The 17,823-nt window shown below is 58.1% G+C and overlaps 1 protein-coding gene across 19 annotated transcripts in view; it reads left to right on the top strand.

Moving 5' to 3' along the window:
* Nucleotides 1–17,823, top strand: part of MYO18A (myosin XVIIIA) — a 95,581-nt gene that overhangs the window by 46,522 nt on the left and 31,236 nt on the right. For 8 of the 19 annotated variants that reach the window (XM_032428429.1, XM_032428435.1, XM_032428428.1 and 5 more), the window contains 20 exons: nucleotides 653–688; nucleotides 2,991–3,078; nucleotides 3,281–3,387; nucleotides 3,497–3,673; nucleotides 4,030–4,243; nucleotides 4,455–4,597; nucleotides 5,236–5,336; nucleotides 6,157–6,220; nucleotides 6,430–6,574; nucleotides 6,901–6,921; nucleotides 8,192–8,203; nucleotides 8,809–8,985; nucleotides 9,210–9,300; nucleotides 9,595–9,787; nucleotides 10,641–10,727; nucleotides 12,707–12,848; nucleotides 13,002–13,161; nucleotides 14,065–14,251; nucleotides 14,537–14,780; nucleotides 17,474–17,583. In XM_032428429.1, the coding sequence (XP_032284320.1) occupies nucleotides 653–688; nucleotides 2,991–3,078; nucleotides 3,281–3,387; nucleotides 3,497–3,673; nucleotides 4,030–4,243; nucleotides 4,455–4,597; nucleotides 5,236–5,336; nucleotides 6,157–6,220; nucleotides 6,430–6,574; nucleotides 6,901–6,921; nucleotides 8,192–8,203; nucleotides 8,809–8,985; nucleotides 9,210–9,300; nucleotides 9,595–9,787; nucleotides 10,641–10,727; nucleotides 12,707–12,848; nucleotides 13,002–13,161; nucleotides 14,065–14,251; nucleotides 14,537–14,780; nucleotides 17,474–17,583 (2,499 nt within the window). The other 11 variants (XM_032428434.1, XM_032428445.1, XM_032428446.1 and 8 more) reach the window with 5 other exon arrangements.

Below are 17,823 nucleotides of genomic sequence, written 5' to 3'. Positions count from 1 at the left end.
TGAGGAAGGGGGTCCTCAGCTTGGGCCTGCTAGTGGTCTTGTTCTGAGACTTGCTCTATGGTGTCATTCTGTGCAGGGGCAGCAGCTCCAAAGGACAGCCCTTGTTACTGGGGGTGGCATCTGTGTGTGTTTAGAGGCCAGGGATAGCCCCGTTCTGGGGTCCGCTGGCTACAGGGGAGTCAGGCTGACCACTGCCCTGAAGATGAGGCCCAGAGCCACCCAAGGGGCACAGGCCCTGAGTGTGGGGAGGTGGCCTGACCTGGCCAGCTCATAGAAGAGCCTAGTTCAGGATGCACTGGATGTCCCACCCAGGAGAGACTGTGGCCAGAGGCAGAGTGGCATACTCCTGCCCAGGCCACAGTGAATGACTTAGCAGAGTGTCTTCTCCGAGATGTCTCATAACAGGTGTCTCTTCGCCAGGCTGGGCCTCTCCTTCCGGGTCTGGCGTCTCCTTCCTGGACTGGGCACAGTTCACCTGCCCAGGCCAGCTTCCCATCCTGGCACTTGAGTCTTTCCATCCTCACCCTGCACCCTGGGCAGCCAGAGAGTACCCACCCACTTGGCCTAGGGTGCTTGCTGAAGGGGACATGCCAACGGTCTGCTTGTCTTCACCCCTCTTTCTCTCTCTCTCTTCTTTGCTTGCTACTGACAGCTGGACCCTGAGGCCGCCTCTCCTGCCCACAGCCAGGTAGGGTGCTCCTGCCCCCCTCAGGAGCCCTCCGCTTCCTCCAGCGACCACCCGCCACCCCTGGCCCGTACCTGGGCTGGCGTCTGTGCTCGGGCCTCGTGCTGGAGTGTAAGGCCTCTTTCCCCTTCTGGCTCCCACCCGGTGTCTGGGGGTGGGGGGGATCCTTGGAAGAGGCAGTGCCAGAAGTTTGAGATGGGGCAGTTCTATGTCAGGCCCTTGGGGAGGGTCCAGACGGGGTGTCACCACTTGAGTCTGGCCTTGTGGCACATGGTTTTTAACCACTGGAGCCCAAGAGCCGGGCAAGAGTCCTGGTTTCTAGGGGTTTCAATTCTGCTCACTCTGGGTAGAGAAAGCCGAAAGGCTGAGCCCCTCCCACCTCCCACTCTCATGCCCAAGCCTGAAGATGTGGCATTCTCTGGCTCCACCTGCTGGCCAGTATGGGAAACCTATCTTTGAATTCATTCTAAAGGATTAATTCTAGGCCACAACCCTTTTTTTTTTTTTTTGAAGTTTTTTTTTTTAATTTTATTATGTTATGTTAGTCACCGTACAATACATCATTGGTTTTTGATGTGGTGATCCACGATCCATTGTTTTCATATAACACCCAGTGCTCCATGCAGTACGTGCCCTCCTTAATTAATACCCATCACCGGGCTAACCAATCCCCCCTCCCCCCTCCCCTCTAAAACCCTGTTTGTTTCTCAGAGTCCATAGTCTCTCATGGTTCATCTCTCCCTCCAATTCCCCCCCCATTTTTCCCCTCCTTCTCCTAATGTCCTCCATGCTATTCCTTATGTTCCACAAATAAGTGAAACCATATGATAATTGACTTTCTCTGCTTGACTTATTTCACTTAGCATAATCTCCTCCAGTTCCATCCATGTTGATGTAAAAGTTGGGTATTCATCCTTTCTGATGGCTGAGTAATATTCCATTGTATATATGGACCACATCTTCTTTATCCATTCATCTGTTGAAGGGCATCTCGGCTCTTTCCACAGTTTGGCTATTGCGGACATTGCTGCTCTGAACATTGGGGTGCATATTAGGCCACGACCCTTTGATGTCCCCTAGTTGTTAGGTTCCAAACACTTGACCCATAAAACGTGTTTTCACTTGTATCATGTGATTTGGGAAAAAAAATAAAACATTGTGATTTTTTTTTTACAAAGTTACATTTCTTCAACTAACAAAGAATTAGCCTTTTTTTTTTTTTTAAATGTCTTCATTTAACAATTTAAAATGTTGCCGGCCCCGTAGCAATCATCCTGTGTGAAGGGTGGTTTCACTGGTCATGCTTCCCAGAGCCTGTGTACTCCAGACTTCTCTCTCGAACGGGAAAGGACCATCAGCAAGGAAGAGGGAGTTATCTGAAGCCCGGATCCAACCTAGGAGTAGAACCCAGATCTCTTTTTCTTTCAGCTCCAAGAAATGTGACAAAGAAAAGACTTATGTCTCCTTGTCCTTCCCGGTCCCTCACCCAGGGGGTCGGTGACACAAAGTAGTGTCTGCGCCTCAGCCTCAGGTCTCCTCTCAGAGACTGACTGTGGTTTAAGCTGCTCCAGTACGCATCCGCGTGGCAAGCAGGCCTTTCCCGTGTCCTTCCCTGCACCACCACCCCCCCCCCCCGCCACATGTCTGACCATGCTGTTTCATGCCCTTGCATGGCCTTCGCCTGTCCTCCTGAGGAGGCGGGAAGGAGGAGTGGAAAGAAGGCCAGGCCAAGGCTAGGACTCAGGACCCGCAGATCATGTTGCAGTACGGAGTCCTCCGTAGACACTTCTCTCCTCAGGTCTTGAGGAAATGCCCTTTGCCAGCTGGGTGAAGGAGGGCCTGTTAGTCGGCTGAAGGCAGAAGCTGGGCATGAGAGGTCACAGTAGCAGCGGGCGGGGGCCCAGGGGGTGGCGTGCGGGCTCAGGACACCGACCCTACAGGCCCCACGGGGAGGTGGGGAAGAGGGTGGCTGAAGGTGGAACCTGGTTTGCTTTCTTGTGGTCTGTTCTCTTCTGGGCTCGAGTTCTGAGTGTCCCTGTCCTTCCAGACCCTCAAGGCTGGCGTGGTCCCTAACTCTGTGTCCTCGTCCTCAGGGCTCCTCAGGATCACCCCCATCCCCTGGCTTCCCCACCTTCTTCCTGTGACGCCTCCGATGTCCCCTGTTCTGTATCTGCCCCCCAACTGTCCCCCTTACCCAGGGACTCATCTGGAAGCACTTCCCCTCACATGTCTCCTCTCTCCTGCTCTCCTGACTCAATGTTTTCCAGAACAAGGACTGACTCTATTTCCCCCCTCCCTCTGATAGGTGAAGACAGAAGAGCAGATTGCAGCGGAGGAGGCCTGGTATGAGACAGAGAAGGTGTGGCTGGTTCATAAGGATGGCTTCTCACTGGGTGAGTCTGGGGAGGCCCAGGGGACAGATGTCTGGGCCTCTCAGTTTTCGGGGCTGGGTATGCCTTCTGGGTCCGGTGAGGCCTGGGTGGTGAGTGAGGAGAGCCCAGGGATATAGCGGGGAGGAGGCAAGACCACAAAGGGCCCGAAGAGGGTGGCAAAGGTTCCCAGGCCTGGGTCTGACTGTCTGTCCCCGCTCTGTAGGCAGTCAGCTCAAATCTGAGGAGCTCAGCTTGTCCGAAGGGAAGGTACGCGTGAAGCTAGACCACGACGGCGCCATCTTGGACGTGGATGAGGATGATGTGGAGAAGGTTTGCAGGTGGCGGGCACAGGAAGTGGGCTGGGCAGGGCAGGCCTGTCCACTGGCAGTGCAGACAGATTCTGCTTCTTCAGTGCCTGCCCGCCTGTCCTATCACACAGGCTAACGCTCCGTCCTGCGACCGTCTAGAAGATCTGGCTTCGCTGGTATACCTCAATGAGTCCAGCGTCCTCCACACACTGCGCCAACGCTATGGCGCTAGCCTGCTGCACACGTACGCTGGCCCCAGCCTGCTCGTCCTCAGCCCCCGGGGGGCCCCCGCTGTGTACTCCGAGAAGGTGCGGCGACCCCGAGGCTACCATGCTGCCTCCTGGACCCACCCATGTGCTACCTGCCCCACCTGCCCTGGCTCCGCCCCTTCCCCTTGGCATCCCACGGGGCTCCTGTCCACTCTCACAGCTGACCTTGGGAAGAGGAGTCATTTCAGGGGGTGGGGACATGAGGCCCTCCCCCTAACCTCTAACAGAGGCCAGGACTGGGCTAGAATCTACATTTCCATGCATGGCCTTCGCCTCAGAATCCCTCGGCCCCCCTGCAGTGAAAGGCCCAGAAAGGTGGACCTTGGGAGTAAGGGGTGACTGAGTGGGACCAGCTAAGAGCCTTACCCCTTCCCTCCGTCCCCCTCCCACCCAAGGTGATGCACATGTTCAAGGGGTGTCGGCGGGAGGACATGGCACCCCACATCTACGCCGTGGCCCAGACCGCATACAGGGCAATGCTGATGAGCCGCCAGGACCAGTGTGTCATCCTCCTGGGCAGCAGCGGCAGCGGCAAGACCACCAGCTGCCAGCACCTGGTGCAGTACCTGGCCACCATCGCGGGCACCAGCGGGAACAAGGTGTTTTCCGGTGAGACAGGGCACCTGGAAGACCTGAGAGGGGTGGGGATGGAAGCGCCTCGTAGGTGCCATCCTTTTTCCCCCTGGTTTCTCTGTGTCCTCAAAACCCCTCTGTCCCCGGGCAGTCTGGCCGGTGTAACTCCGAGCTGCGTGCTGGGGGAATAGGCCTGGGCTGGGCGTCTGGAGGCTTTCCTGATGGCCCCCGGGCATGTCTCCTGCAGTGGAGAAGGGGCAGGCTCTGTACAGCCTTCTGGAAGCCTTTGGGAACAGCCCCACCATCATGAACGGCAACGCCACCCGCTTCTCTCAGATCCTCTCCCTGGACTTCGACCAAGCTGGCCAGGTGGCCTCAGCCTCCATCCAGGTGAGGGACCTCCAGGGTGGTAAGAGACTGGCTGCCTGGATTCAGGCCCTAGAAACCAGGCTCTCTCCTGCGCCTCATTTTCCTGGGATTCTACCCCAACAAAATGGACCCTGGCTCTAGCAGGGCTGGTTTGCTCCACTCCGGGCCTCCACCCTTCTGGCCCCTCCACCCGTGTCTTCTGTCCCTCAAGCCTTCTGCCTCCTGCCCTGGGTGGAGCATGGCTCAGCTTCCTGCCCACCCTTGGGGTTCACCACACCCTACTTCTGGGGCCCTGGCCCTGTGTGCGGGGGCTTCTCGCAGGCTAATTTCACCCAGGTTAAGACTGGCTTGTCAGTCAAGGAAGGTCCAGCTGAGGCTGATCCCCTTCCAGGCTAAATGAAACATCTCACCACGAAGTGCCCAGCCAGCTCCCTAAGAAGACTGTGCCGGGGGCCTGGGCAGGGCAGCAGGGCCCCTCCAGGAGCTGGGCCTGTCTTCTTCCGCCTGGGTCTGGTTTCTGCCCTGGGTTTGACCCTGGGGGGAGCTGGCCGCTTGTTTACAGCCCCCCCCCCCCCGCCCCCGTTCTTTCTGGCGTGGGGTGGGCGGAGCTTGACCCAGCCCCACCCTCTTTGCCCATACCCTCCCGTGCTGTGCTGTAGACGATGCTTCTGGAGAAGCTGCGTGTGGCTCGACGCCCAGCGGGTGAGGCCACGTTCAATGTCTTCTACTACCTGCTGGCCTGTGGGGATGGCACCCTCAGGTGAGATGGGCCAAGGAAACTGGGGGGGGGGGGGTGCTCTGGACTCCAGCTCACTGATGGCTCCTGGATCTTGTCACCTGGTTGCATCCTATCCTGTGTGTTTATTGTATGCTTGCCACGTATGAGGCTTGAGGTAACGGGACGGTGAGCCGAATGAGCCACAGGCTCTACCCCACGGGAGCTCCCGAGCCCTGGGCACAGAATTGACCTTCCAGTGTTCCCGGGGCCTCGCTAGGACGTCTGCTACCCCCGAAACCAGATCTGCAGAGGGGATAGCACAGCAAGATGCGGGTGGCCAGGGACCTGCCTATAGTCACACGGCTAGTGTGGGGCTGAGCGGTTATTGGGCCTTTTCCAGCGCCCTCCAGGCTGGCCCTCCCTGCCCCCTAGGTTGGTTCGTCTGCCCGCCTCTTCCCTTTATTCTTCAGACTTGCTGTCTTTGTTCTGCGGAAAAAAGATAAATGATAAGGCTGAGCAAGCAGCCCCAGGACATTTTCCTCCTTAGCTCTTCTGGTCACTGAGGGCACGGGCTCTGTCCTGGCTGGACTCGCGCTGCAGGCAGATTCCTTGCTCTCTTTCAGGGGTCTGGCTGGACACTCTCACCAGAGCATCTCTGGTGACCTGTCCTAGGGAGGCTAGTGCTCTGACCAGGCGACCAGGCCAATTAGGGAAGGCAGCGGCAGCTGGCCTGACAGTAGGGCATGATGGGCAGGCAGAACTCAGAGTCTGGAAGCTGGATCCGTCTCTCTCCACCCTGCTGGGGAGATGGCCCTTGGCATGGGGACCCCGCACCATGCTGATGCCTCATTTGTACCCCTAGGACAGAGCTTCACTTGAACCACTTGGCAGAGAACAATGTGTTTGGGATTGTGCCACTGGCCAAGGTGAGGGGGCCTATGGGGACGGGGTTGGCAGCCCTGGGCCTTGGGAGTAGGGGCCGCCTCAAGCGGCCTGGAGTGCCCCATGCGAGGAGCAGGATCCCGGCTCCAGCCTGGTGGCTCTCCCTAGCCTCGCCCTCCCTGAGGGCCCAGCAGCATGGGGGTACGCCGGGAGGGACAGCGCCTCTGAGACGCGGGCCCATCTGTCCCTGCAGCCTGAGGAGAAGCAGAAGGCGGCTCAGCAGTTCAGTAAGCTGCAGACCGCCATGAAGGTGCTGGGCATCTCCGCAGATGAACAGAAAGCCTGCTGGCTCATCCTGGCTGCCATCTACCACCTGGGGGCTGCAGGCGCTACCAAAGGTAACCTGCAGGGGGTCCCGACGGCGCGGCTTGTCGCCCAGGAGAGCTTGCGGAGGCCCTGCCGCTCCGTGCGCCCTCACCCGGCACGGACGTCTCTGTTAGCAGACACCCCTCTGTTGCTTGCGCCTCTTCCCAGCCCCCCACCTCGGAGCACAAGGCTCCAAAGCACCCGGAGAAGCATCTCTGGCCCTGGACTTGGGCGGCAGTGATGCGGAGCCCTGTGAAGAGCAGGGGGGCGGCGGTTCTGAGGCCGAGGGGGAGGAGAAGGGCCCTAAGTCAGAGCAGTCCCCCTGAAATAACTCTCCTTCTTGTTCCCTTCCTGACAGAGGCCCCCGAGGAGCAAGCGGGTAACTGACCTTGGCCCCTCCCTGGGGGGTTGAGGCCACCTTGTCCCGTCTTGGTGCTGGCCCTGGGCTCTCTCTGGGGACTGGGCTTGTTCTGTCCAAATGGAGGGGACTGGCCTGGGAGGAGCCCCAGGTTGAGCAGGGAGAGGGTGCCTGCTGGCCGTGAGGCCCCAGGCCTAGCTGCTCCGACTCGTTTTGCCTCCACATCCTGGGACCTCTCAGGATGCCCTCCAGGGGGCCTAGATGTAGGGTAGGGTGGGCTTGCCATCTTGGGGCGTTCCGAGGCCAGTTTTCCCAGTCTTCTTCCCTTCCCTTCACCGGTTTGGTAGCTGGGGTCTCTTCCTCTTGCATGGCAGGGTGGAGACCACTAGGGGGCAGCAGGCACCGTGGTAACAAATGGGCTGCAGCTTCTGCACTTGGACTTGGGGGCTTGTGAATGGCTAGAACTTGGTCTGGCTTGGAAGAGCTTTGCTGCCTTCCTCTGAGATTATGTTGATGGGCGGGCACTCGGAGCACCTCTTCACCCCTTCCTCCCCTTCCTCAGAGGGCTCCTGCCTCTGAACGGCGCCTTGGGCTTTGGCTGCATCTTCTCTGGGATGTGAAGGGCCCCAGGCTGCTCAGCAGGAGCGAGAAAGCACTGGTGGGTGGGTGGGTGCACAGAGGGGCAGGCGGTTTGGTATCAGCTTCCTTACGATCCCAGCAGGTGGCATCCCTGCCAAAGGGGAAGCAGGCTCTGAGTTAAAGTTGTCTCCAGACTGTGTGGGTGGGCAGGCGGGTAGGCGTGTGGCTGTGTCTTGAGGAAGTTCTTCCAGTCTGAGGAGGTGACGAGACCAGGTTTCCTATAACCCTGTACTCCGTCAGCACTGCCTGCAAGCAGACAGATCTGGGTGTGTCCACACAGGGACCCTGTTGAGCCGGGTCTGTCACCTCCTCAGAGCTTCCAGGATTTTCCAGAGGATGTGTGCACATGTGTGCACGTGTGTGTGTGTGTACGTACGTGTGTGGTGTCTTTGTAGGTCTGTGTGTGTGTGTGTGTCAGCGTGATTACACCCGTAAACATACTCCTTTGAGATTGTGTGTGTGTGCACTTGGGTATATTTTTGCGTCTCTGAGTCTGAATGTGGTTGCGTTTTCTCGCCTGCTCATCCTCACAAACCCCCCCACACACACACCCCCACGGTCCCTTCCCACGGACCCGGCAGGTTCAGCTGACGACTGGTTGCTAACACGCTGTTTTTCTTTGCATGCTGCATGCTGGTCCCTTGCCTTACAGAAGCTGCTGAAGGTAAAACCTTGTTTCTTGTTAGCTTTCCCTAATTGCTGTGATGAGACACATGTTGGCTGAGGCACGTCTGTCTGCCTGGGCTCTTCCCTTTCCCCTGTGGCTTCTTCCACTTCCCCGCTGTTGGGCCATGGGGTGGTGGTGGTCTCCCCTGGCAGACGCCTGGAGGTAAGGGAGAGGGTCCTGCTGCGTTCACGGAAGGGGGAGGCACTAGAACTCTCTCATGACGTGTCCCCCACAGGCTCACGTGGCTCTTGTGCTCATCACAGGGGGGCTGGCTCATGCCCTGACTGTCCTTCCCCAGGTTGGCACCCCTGAGGCCAAGCCCTCTAGAAGAGAGGTTCTGAGCTGCCTGGCTGCCCTCTGGTGGCAGTGGTGTAGAGTTCCCGCCTTTTTTAGGACCTGTTGTTCTCTCCGCCCTCAGAGGACACAGCCGTTGGCTGTCTCTGTTTTGTCTAAAGCCCCTCTGGTGTCCTTAGGGCTGGTTTTAACTCCAGAAGATGCTTGGTCCTCAGTTCTTGGCCATGGGAGCCAAAGGGCGCAACAGTCATCAGATGGACTAAGGAGAAAGACCCAAGGTGCCAGATCCCTTTTTTTCTACCCCATAGCTGGGCGCAAGCAGTTTGCCCGCCACGAGTGGGCCCAGAAGGCCGCATACCTGTTGGGCTGCAGCCTGGAGGAGCTATCCTCAGCCATCTTCAAGCACCAACTCAAGGGCGGGACGCTGCAGCGCTCCACCTCCTTCCGCCAGGGCCCCGAGGAGAGCGGCCTGGGAGACGGCACAGGTGCCCCGAGCCCCGTGGCTGCTGGATGTGATTGGGAGGCCCCATGCAGGCCTCATTGCTGTCTTCTCTGGCGGGGGGAGACCGCTGGGGTGAATAGATGCTTCCATCAGAGGGAGAGGCCCAGCCCCAGGGCCCCATGCTGATTTGACCCTGGGTGGCTAGAGAGCATCCGCCCATGGGGATCCCCAGGGGCAGGAGGTAGAGCTGATGCTCTTGCCCCACAGGCCCCAAACTGAGTGCACTGGAGTGCTTAGAAGGCATGGCATCCGGCCTCTACAGTGAGCTCTTCACCCTTCTGGTCTCCCTGGTGAACAGGTGAGTGCCAGGCAGGGCCCAGGAGCTGCCCAGCCTCCTGCCATGACACAGGGGGAGTTGATGGCTCCATGCTGGTGGGATCGCTGAGGCAGCGCCCTTCTCCACCAGCAGAGGGCTCACCGTCCTCGCGGGCGAGGAGAGGCACGTCCTCCCCGCCAGGGTCCTGGGCACCTGCGTGGGGATGGAGATTTGGCTTGGGGCAGAACAGGGCTGCCTGGGCGCCACGGGCGGACCAGTGGGGCCTGTTCGGCGGTGCTGCCCTGGCCAGTCCTGACCCATGCTCTCCCTGTGAAGGGCTCTCAAGTCCAGCCAGCACTCACTCTGCTCTATGATGATTGTGGACACTCCGGGCTTCCAGAACCCTGAGCAGGGTGGGTCGGCCCGCGGAGCCTCCTTTGAGGAGCTGTGCCACAATTACGCCCAGGACCGGCTGCAGAGACTCTTCCACCAGCGCACCTTTGTGCAGGAGTTAGAAAGATACAAGGAGGTAGCACTTGACCTTGCCTCTGCCTTGCCCACCCCCCAGCCCCTGCCCACCCCCCCACCCCCGGCCTCAGCTTCCTGGCACCCACAGGGAGGACATCTGTGGAGAGGGAAGGCCCCACCTTCCCTGCTTTTGCTGTCTGGCATTTCTGTCTCCCTGTGCGCCCCGGAGTAGTAGTCTTGTCCTGCCCCAGACTGTATCCTCACTTTGCAGAGAGTTTGCTCTCCAAGAAGCTGCAGGCGCATTCGGGGCCCCTGAGAGCCCCTCCTTGCCCACGCTCAAGGCACCTGCCTAGGCCCCGTGAATTGCCACCGTGCAGTTCCTGCCTCCTTGTGGGTCGGCCAGGCCTTCCCTGGCTCCCTGGCTCCCTGGCTCCCAGTCTGTTAAGATGGTGATTGATCATGTAGGGCCCCTCCATAAAAGGGTGTCCCGGATGGGACAAGATCTAGAAATCCTACCTCATGGGCAGGTGAGATGAATGAACTGGGGAGGATATTTATCTTGGCTGAGAGAAGATTCAGGAAGCAAATGACAGCAGTCTTCAGGCGGTTCAAGGATGATTGTGTGAAGTCGAGAGTAGGCTTGTTCTGTAGTGTCTCATCAACTGGTGTGAGTGACAGCAACGGGGGACTTCCGCTCAGTGTTAAAGAAGGTTAAAAGACTCTTAGCTGTCGGAAAAGGCCATGTGGTACCTTGGGAGGTGGTGAACACTTGTCAGAGGGGCTGCTGGAGGGGAGGAGCTCCTGAGAGGGATGGAAGGGCGGACTTGCTGGCCCAGCGCCCCCTCCTGGCCGTCAGCGTAGGGCGGCACCCCTCAAGGGGCCTGCGCTCACTTCCTCTCTCCCTTCCCTCCTAGGAGAACATTGAGCTGGCATTTGACGACTTGGAACCAGCCGTGGATGATTCTGTGGCAGCTGTGGACCATGCCTCCCATCAGTCCCTGGTAGGAGTTGCAGCGAGGGCCTGGGCTGACCCTTTGTCCCCTTGTCTGTCCCTTCCCCTCAGTCGAGCCCTCGCTGTGTAAGCTACTGTTGCACGGCTGGTCTGGCCCGGAAGGTAGCACTTCCTTCTGCCCCGGTGCAGTGAGAGCCCCAGCCCCCAGGTGTCCGAGCCACGGCGGGGAGGCATACCTGCCCCCTCCTCCCCAGGCCCTGTCCTGTGCCCGCCTGAGCCTCATGTGTGTCTGCCAGGAGCCTGGTGTCTCCTCCTTGGTGGTGAGGGCTGGGCTGGACTCAGAGGACAGAGTCATCCCTCCCACTGTCCCCAAAAGACTGGTGCAGCCAAGCAGAGTGGGTGAGGCGTCTGTGCAAATAGGGAATCTGTGCCTCGCTCCAAATATGAGCCCTCACCCCTCAACCTTGGGGACAGGCTTTGTCACACTTTGGATGAGGATCTCGGGCACTTGGCTGGCCTGATGAGCACTTGGCATGTGCTGACTGTCTTCAGTTAGGGAAGTTTCAGAAGGCACTTTACTAGAGAATTGGCATTTTTGCTAGGCTGCTGCTCCCCATCTCTGCTTTGACCCCTGCCTCCTTCTCTATCTTCCTTGTGGGCAGGCCCTGCTGTGCTAACAAGGGGATGGGGCCCCAGGGAGAGTGAGTGTCCCCCTAGGGACTAGTACTTAAAGTACCCAAGTTCCATGCCCCCCCCCCCCCCCCCCAGGGAAGCTGGCTTTTCTTTTCCTGACACCTGGGTTCCCAGCTGGCTTTCGCTGAGAGCCTTTGCCATTCCCAGGAGATGTGGGGAAGTCAGTCCCTGTGGCTTAGGAGGGGCAGCATGTCAGATAGCATGTTTGGATGGGACTTGGCTATCCCTTCCCTTTCCTGCTCTCCCTGTCTGATGGACCTTGGCACCTCTGGGGATGGGGCCCCTGGGTGCTGAGTCTGCCACTCACTGTCCAGTGGCTTCATTGCCCAGTCCTGCCATGTAGCTCCAGCCACTCTGGGACCTTAGCTCCCCATCTGTCCCTGGCCACATTCTGCTTCCTCCTGGTAGTCACACTGACTCCCTTGGGCAACCATGGGGTGGGGGGGCGATGCAGGCAGCTGGGTGCAAAGAGAGGAAAAAGCACTTTTCTTACTTCTCTTGTCCCCCCAGTCCCGAAAGGCCAGGAAGGAATGGGGTGTAAGGGAAGGTTCCATCCTTCTTGCTCAGGGAAGTCTTGGAAATGCCATGGAAAAGGCACCTTCAGCCCAGATGCAGCCACAGGTCTAGTTCGTGTGGCCCGCATAGGGTATTAGAAATCAGAATTCTCTTGAAAAGCTGGAGGCTTTACCAATGCTAGGCCAGTGTTCTTCCGGGACAGCGGTGGGCTGCAAGCTGATGGGTGGCCCTTCCCTGTAGATGGGGACACGTGCTATGCCATCACCCCGACTCCACCCATTCCGGCTGTTACATCTCCTAAGCCACCCATCTTACGATTTTGGCACTTGAGCCTCTGACCCTGCAGGAGTCCCACCTGCAGTGCTCGGAACAGTCTCTGGGATCCCCCCTGTCAGGGGGACCAGGCTTGACCCCACAGCTGTCGCTGGCTGACAGCTTCCTTCAGGCCATGCCCCCTGCCCGGGGCCTTCCAGAATTTTTATCTCATTTAATCTGCCTGGGAGGTGATGCCCAGGTTGTGAGAGCAACATGGGCTCACCCAAGGCCCTTGTGCCTTCCAAGAGGACGAGGATGGTTCACGAGAAGCCTTCAGCCTTTGGTGACTTTGGACACAATTCCTGGGAAGGAGATTTTGCTGTGGGCTTCTCTCTCTAACCTCTGTCCCGCTCCCTCTTTCCCCTTGCTGCCCGGCTGCCCCACAACGTGTCAGCCAGGAGTGACAGGAGCTGCAGTGCGTGTGTGTATGTGTAGCAAGTTTATAGTGTGTGGTTGGGCCAGGGGCTCCGTGAGACACGGTGGCTTTTCTTCGCTTCTCCACAGGTCCGCTCGCTGGCACGCACTGACGAGGCGAGGGGCCTGCTCTGGCTATTGGAAGAGGAGGCGCTGGCGCCCGGGGCCACCGAGGACGCCCTCCTGGAGCGCCTTTTCTCCTACTATGGCCCCCGGGAAGGTGACAAGAAAGGTAGGTGGTACCCCTGGAGGGCTCTTATGCTTCCTCTCCAGAGAACCCACTTGTATGGGTCTAGACAGTACTGCCTGGAAGGGCTCACTGAGTCCCTGGGCTTTTTTGGGGCCTGTGCCCTGATGATCCGAACCGTCCTTCTCCCCCGCTCAGGCCAAAGCCCCCTCCTGCGCAGCAGCAAACCACATCATTTCCTCCTGGGCCACAGCCATGGCACCAACTGGGTTGAGTACAATGTGGCTGGCTGGCTGAGCTACACCAAACAGAACCCGGCCACCCAGAACGCCCCCCGGCTCCTGCAGGACTCCCAGAAGTAAGAACACCACTCACCCGGCCCATGTCCCATCCCTGGGGCTGGTTTTGGGCTTCCTGGTCTCAGAGGCCCCCCCGCCAGCGGGGTTGATGGCCTCTGTTTCCTGAGAGGGGACAGCCAAGGCCAGTTGGTCTGGAGGGCCTGGGGGTGGCCTCCTGGAGTAGAAGTGGGATGGACATGGTTGGAGGGACCTATAGTTTGAAATTTGAATAGCACCTCCACGTTCTTCACAGAAGGCAGGAGTAACAAAAACAAAACAAAACAAAACAAAAAAACTTTAAAAAATGGGGCACCTGGCTGCCTGAGCTGGAAGAAGCGTGCAGCTCTTGATCCTGAGGTCATGAGTTCAAGCCCCATATTGGTTGTAGACATTACTAAAAAAAATAAATAAATAAAATAAGACACAAATAAAAAACTTTAAAAGAAGGGAGGAGTAGACTTAGAAACCCCTCAGTCACATAAGGCCTGTCATCCATTTTGTTTATTTAGCAGATAATTATTGGGTGCCTACTCTTTTAGGTACCTGGCAGTAAATAAAACAAAACTCCCTACCCAGTTGGGGGGGGTGCACATGACAACCAGTAGATGTCATACGCAGATTATATGGTATGGTAGAGAGGGCTGGGCTCTAATCTCTCCTGCCATCCTGGACTTCTGCCCTCCCTAGTGATGGAGAAGAGAAGATCACACTTCTGTCCCCTTCCCCCCCCCCCCCACTGGTTTTCTCTTCTTCCTGTTTGTAGATTTCCCTCCAGTTTCTCTCTAGGGTGTGGGGCATGCAGCCCCAGGCCCCTGGCCACGGCCATATGGGGGATTTGGGGGTGTCCTAGGAACTGGGAGGACACCCTCTACTAGTCTCTCCAAGTGACTGCCTTCCCTCCTTCACCCTTCCACCTCTGGTAGGAAAATCATCAGCAGCCTGTTTCTGGGCCGGGCAGGCAGCGCCACGGTGCTGTCAGGCTCCATCGCAGGCTTGGAGGGCGGCTCACAGCTGGCGCTGCGCCGGGCCACCAGCATGCGGAAGACCTTCACGACGGGCATGGCGGCTGTCAAGAAGAAGTCACTGTGCATCCAGATTAAGCTGCAGGTGGTGAGTGTGCCTGCCCAGGCCCCATGGCCCTTTCGGGGCTCCTCTGGCCGTTCTGGGGAGCACCTGGCTTACCCGGTACCCACTCAGCATCCCCCTCTGCTCGGTCCTCTGTTCAGTGCTGCCGCCTGAGTGGCCCCTCGGGCCTCGTGAGGGTGGAGTTGTCCAGGCTTGGCATGTCTTGGCCGGCGGTGGGACACCTGCCATCCTGCGAGGAGCGGAGATGCTCTCCTGGGCACGGGCTGGGCCCCCAGGATCCACCGAGGCCTGTCCCTCTCCCTTTGGTAGGACGCCCTCATTGACACCGTCAAGAAATCAAAGCTGCACTTCGTGCACTGCTTCCTGCCCGTAGCCGAGGGCTGGGCCGGGGAGCCCCGTTCCGCATCCTCCCGCCGAGTCAGCAGCAGCAGCGAGCTGGACCTGCCCTCGGGAGACCACTGCGAGGCTGGCCTCCTGCAGCTGGACGTGCCCCTGCTGCGCGCCCAGCTCCGGGGCTCCCGCCTGCTGGACGCCATGCGCATGTACCGCCAAGGTGGGGCCTCCTTCCGTCTCCACTCCTCCTGTTTTCTGGAGCCGTTCCTGCTCCTCCCCACCTTCCAAATGGGACCCGTGGGGCTAGAGGGGTGCTGCTCCCCTCCTGTCTCTGGTCTGGCCCTGGATCTCTTTTCTGCTCTGGTGCCTGCTCGGGGGTGGGGGTGGGGTGGCGGGGAGCTGGGGGGTGGTCTCTCCAGCCCCGTCTGTTCCTTTCTTTTTCTTTCCACCTGGCTGACTCCCTTCTCCCTCCTCTCCCTTCTGTATTCGTCCTCTTCAGCCCCTCCCCGCCCTGCCCCACAGGCTCTGTTCACACAACCCTTCTCCCCCCTTCCCTGCTCTGCCCACAGCAGCAGACCTGTGCCCACCTAGAGCCTTAACTACCTCCGAGAGCAGGCTGGGCCATACCCCCCACTGAGAGATGAGGTGCTAAATCTTTCTGAGGTACTTAAAATTCCCAAGAAAGGTCAGCCAGATCCTTTTTATGGTCCCATCTGGAGGAGGGATTGGAAGGGGTGAGAGTAATAGCATAGTTGACCCCTGACCAACTTGGGTTTGAACTGTGCGGGCCCACTCACACGCGGGCTTTTTGTAGTACGGTAGGGTAAACGTGTTTTCTCTTCCTTCTACCTTCCTCAATAACATTTGCTTGCTTTACTGTAACAATGCGGTTCGTCCTACACATCACATACAGCCACGTGTTCGTCCACTGCTTATGTCATCAGTAAGGCCTCCGGTCAACGGTAGCTTATGAGTTGTTAAGTTTCGGGGGGAACTGAAAGTTATATTTGGATATTCGACTGCGCAGGGGGTGTAACTCGCATTGTTCAAGGGGCAAATGCTCAGCATTGTTAGAACATTTGTAACCTACCAGGCACCGTTCTGGACTCATCATACACACTACTCTTTTAATCCTCACAACCATCTCATGAGATGTTGGTACTATTACTGTCCCCAGATGAGGAGACTGAGGCTCAGAGAGGTTAAGTAGCTTGCCCGAGGTCACACAGCTCATGAGTGGCAGAGCGAGATTTGACCCACGCGGACCAGCCTCTGAGTTCATGCCTCTCGAGTGGGGTTTCATTTGCCTGAGAAGTTATGGGCTGCCAGATTTCTGCCCTTTTTTCCTTTGATAGGAGAACTGGCAGGGTCCCACCCGCCCATAGCCAGGTCCCCTTGAGGCATCCCCATGGACACCATCACTTTTCCTTAGCAGTCAAAGCCACAAAACAGGCTCCCTGCCCTGCTCTAAATAAATCATCGATCTGTCCCCACGTCTTGATATGGAGTTGGTGTTTATTATTTCAAAACCAGATTGTTACCGCTCTGAACCAAAATCAATGTGCTTTACTCAAACAAGCAGATCGATGAGGCCAGCAGCAGCAGGCCCCCCTCCCCTCGCCCAGCCCCCAGCCCCCAGCCACCATCGATAGCGCTGATGATTAATTAAGATGCCAGGCGTCCAGACCTGCTATCCTGGCCCATCAATTTAATTGCAATTTAGATACAATCAATAGCTCACTTTGTCTTGGCCCCTCAGCGGCCCCCGCCTCCTGTTTCAATTATCGGGCACATGCATCAGCCTCATCTCCCAGTTGGAGGGTTTCCCGGAGCTAGTGAGGCTGGTGTAGCAGAGCGAGCCCCCGACGGGCTCTCGAGAGCCCGGGTTTGGAGGCCAGCTCTGCCTCCAGCTGCAGCCTTTGTGACCTTGAGCAAGCCCGTCAGTCCACCTCTTCGGCCTCAGTTCCCAGGCCTGGAAGATGAGTTGGATCTGGTCTAAGACCCCTTTTCCGTTTGAAATTCTGTGAATGTGTATGAGTGGGTATCTCAGTCCTCCACTGTGGGCTCTGGTGCCCTCAGGTGGCTCAGGGTGACCTCCTACCAGCCACCATCCCGACCTTGCTCCAAGCCAGAAGCCATCTGACCTTTGTCCTGGCCTCAAGCCTACACAGCAGGGAGGTCTCTGCTAGAAGTAGTGCTCTTCAGGGAAAGAGAATCTAGAAGTCTTTGGGTCACCCGGTCTAGGGCTCAAGGTCAGGATGGGAGCAGGAAGGGCACCATTTCTGCATCCTGCTTCAAGGAACTGGGGAAAGGAAGGAGCATTTTCCTGAACACCCAGCACGTGAGCCAAGCCGTGCTTTCCACATATGTTCTCATTCAAACCCCATGACTACTGTGCAAGGTAAGCAGCAGGTCCCCCCTTGAAAGATGAGGAAAGCAAGAGTCAGAGATGTTGAATGACTCGTCACATGGTGCCAAGAGCCAGGGCCAGGATTCTGACCCCAAGCCCATGCACTTTTCCTCTCGGCTGCTCTCTGTGGCCCGATTTTCTTTTTCCTTGTTAAGTCCTGAAGACGTTGTTCTCTCTGGGTATAGCAGAGTCATAGACTCGGAGGCTAGAAAGCATCTCTCTTCTCCATAGCATTCCTTCCAGGTGGGCAGCTGTCCCCTGTTCGCACACCTCACTGACAAGGCGCTTATTTCTAAAGGAACCCGTTCCCGTTGTAACCTTGCAGCCCTGTGGGAGGGCAGCCCTAACTGTCCTGCAGACCCCTGTCCCGTACCCCTGCCTCTTCCTCCCGCACCTCCTTTCCCAGGTCTGCCTCAGCCTCAGGCTCTCCTCCCCCAGCAGCTTCTGCCCCTTCCGGTAACTGTCCCCGAGTGCGAATTGGCTCTGGGCTGCCCTCTCTCTAGGTTACCCTGACCACATGGTGTTTTCCGAGTTCCGCCGCCGCTTCGACGTCCTGGCCCCACACCTGACCAAGAAACATGGGCGCAACTACATCGTGGTGGATGAGAGGCGGGTAGGTCTGGGCCCCAGAGCCCTACCAGACCCCCTTCTGCTCAGACCCCTCCGAGCAGCTGCCCCTCCCTGCCTAGAGAGAGCCCGGCTGGCCCTTGCTCCAGCTCCTGGTTTTGGCCACCCGGGCCAGGACAGGGGCGCGTGGCAGCCAAGCTGGGACGGTGGGGAGAAGGCAGCCTGGGGCGTGGCCTGTAGGAATCAGAGAAGACCCACCCTCTTTGGAGGCCAGAGTTGGGGGTCT

This window comes from Phoca vitulina, unplaced genomic scaffold, assembly GCF_004348235.1.
Source record: "Phoca vitulina isolate PV1807 unplaced genomic scaffold, GSC_HSeal_1.0 scaffold40, whole genome shotgun sequence".
NCBI lineage: Eukaryota > Metazoa > Chordata > Mammalia > Carnivora > Phocidae > Phoca > Phoca vitulina.
The sequence above is the reverse complement of the archived record's forward strand: the minus strand, read 5'-3'. Positions and strand labels throughout refer to the sequence as shown.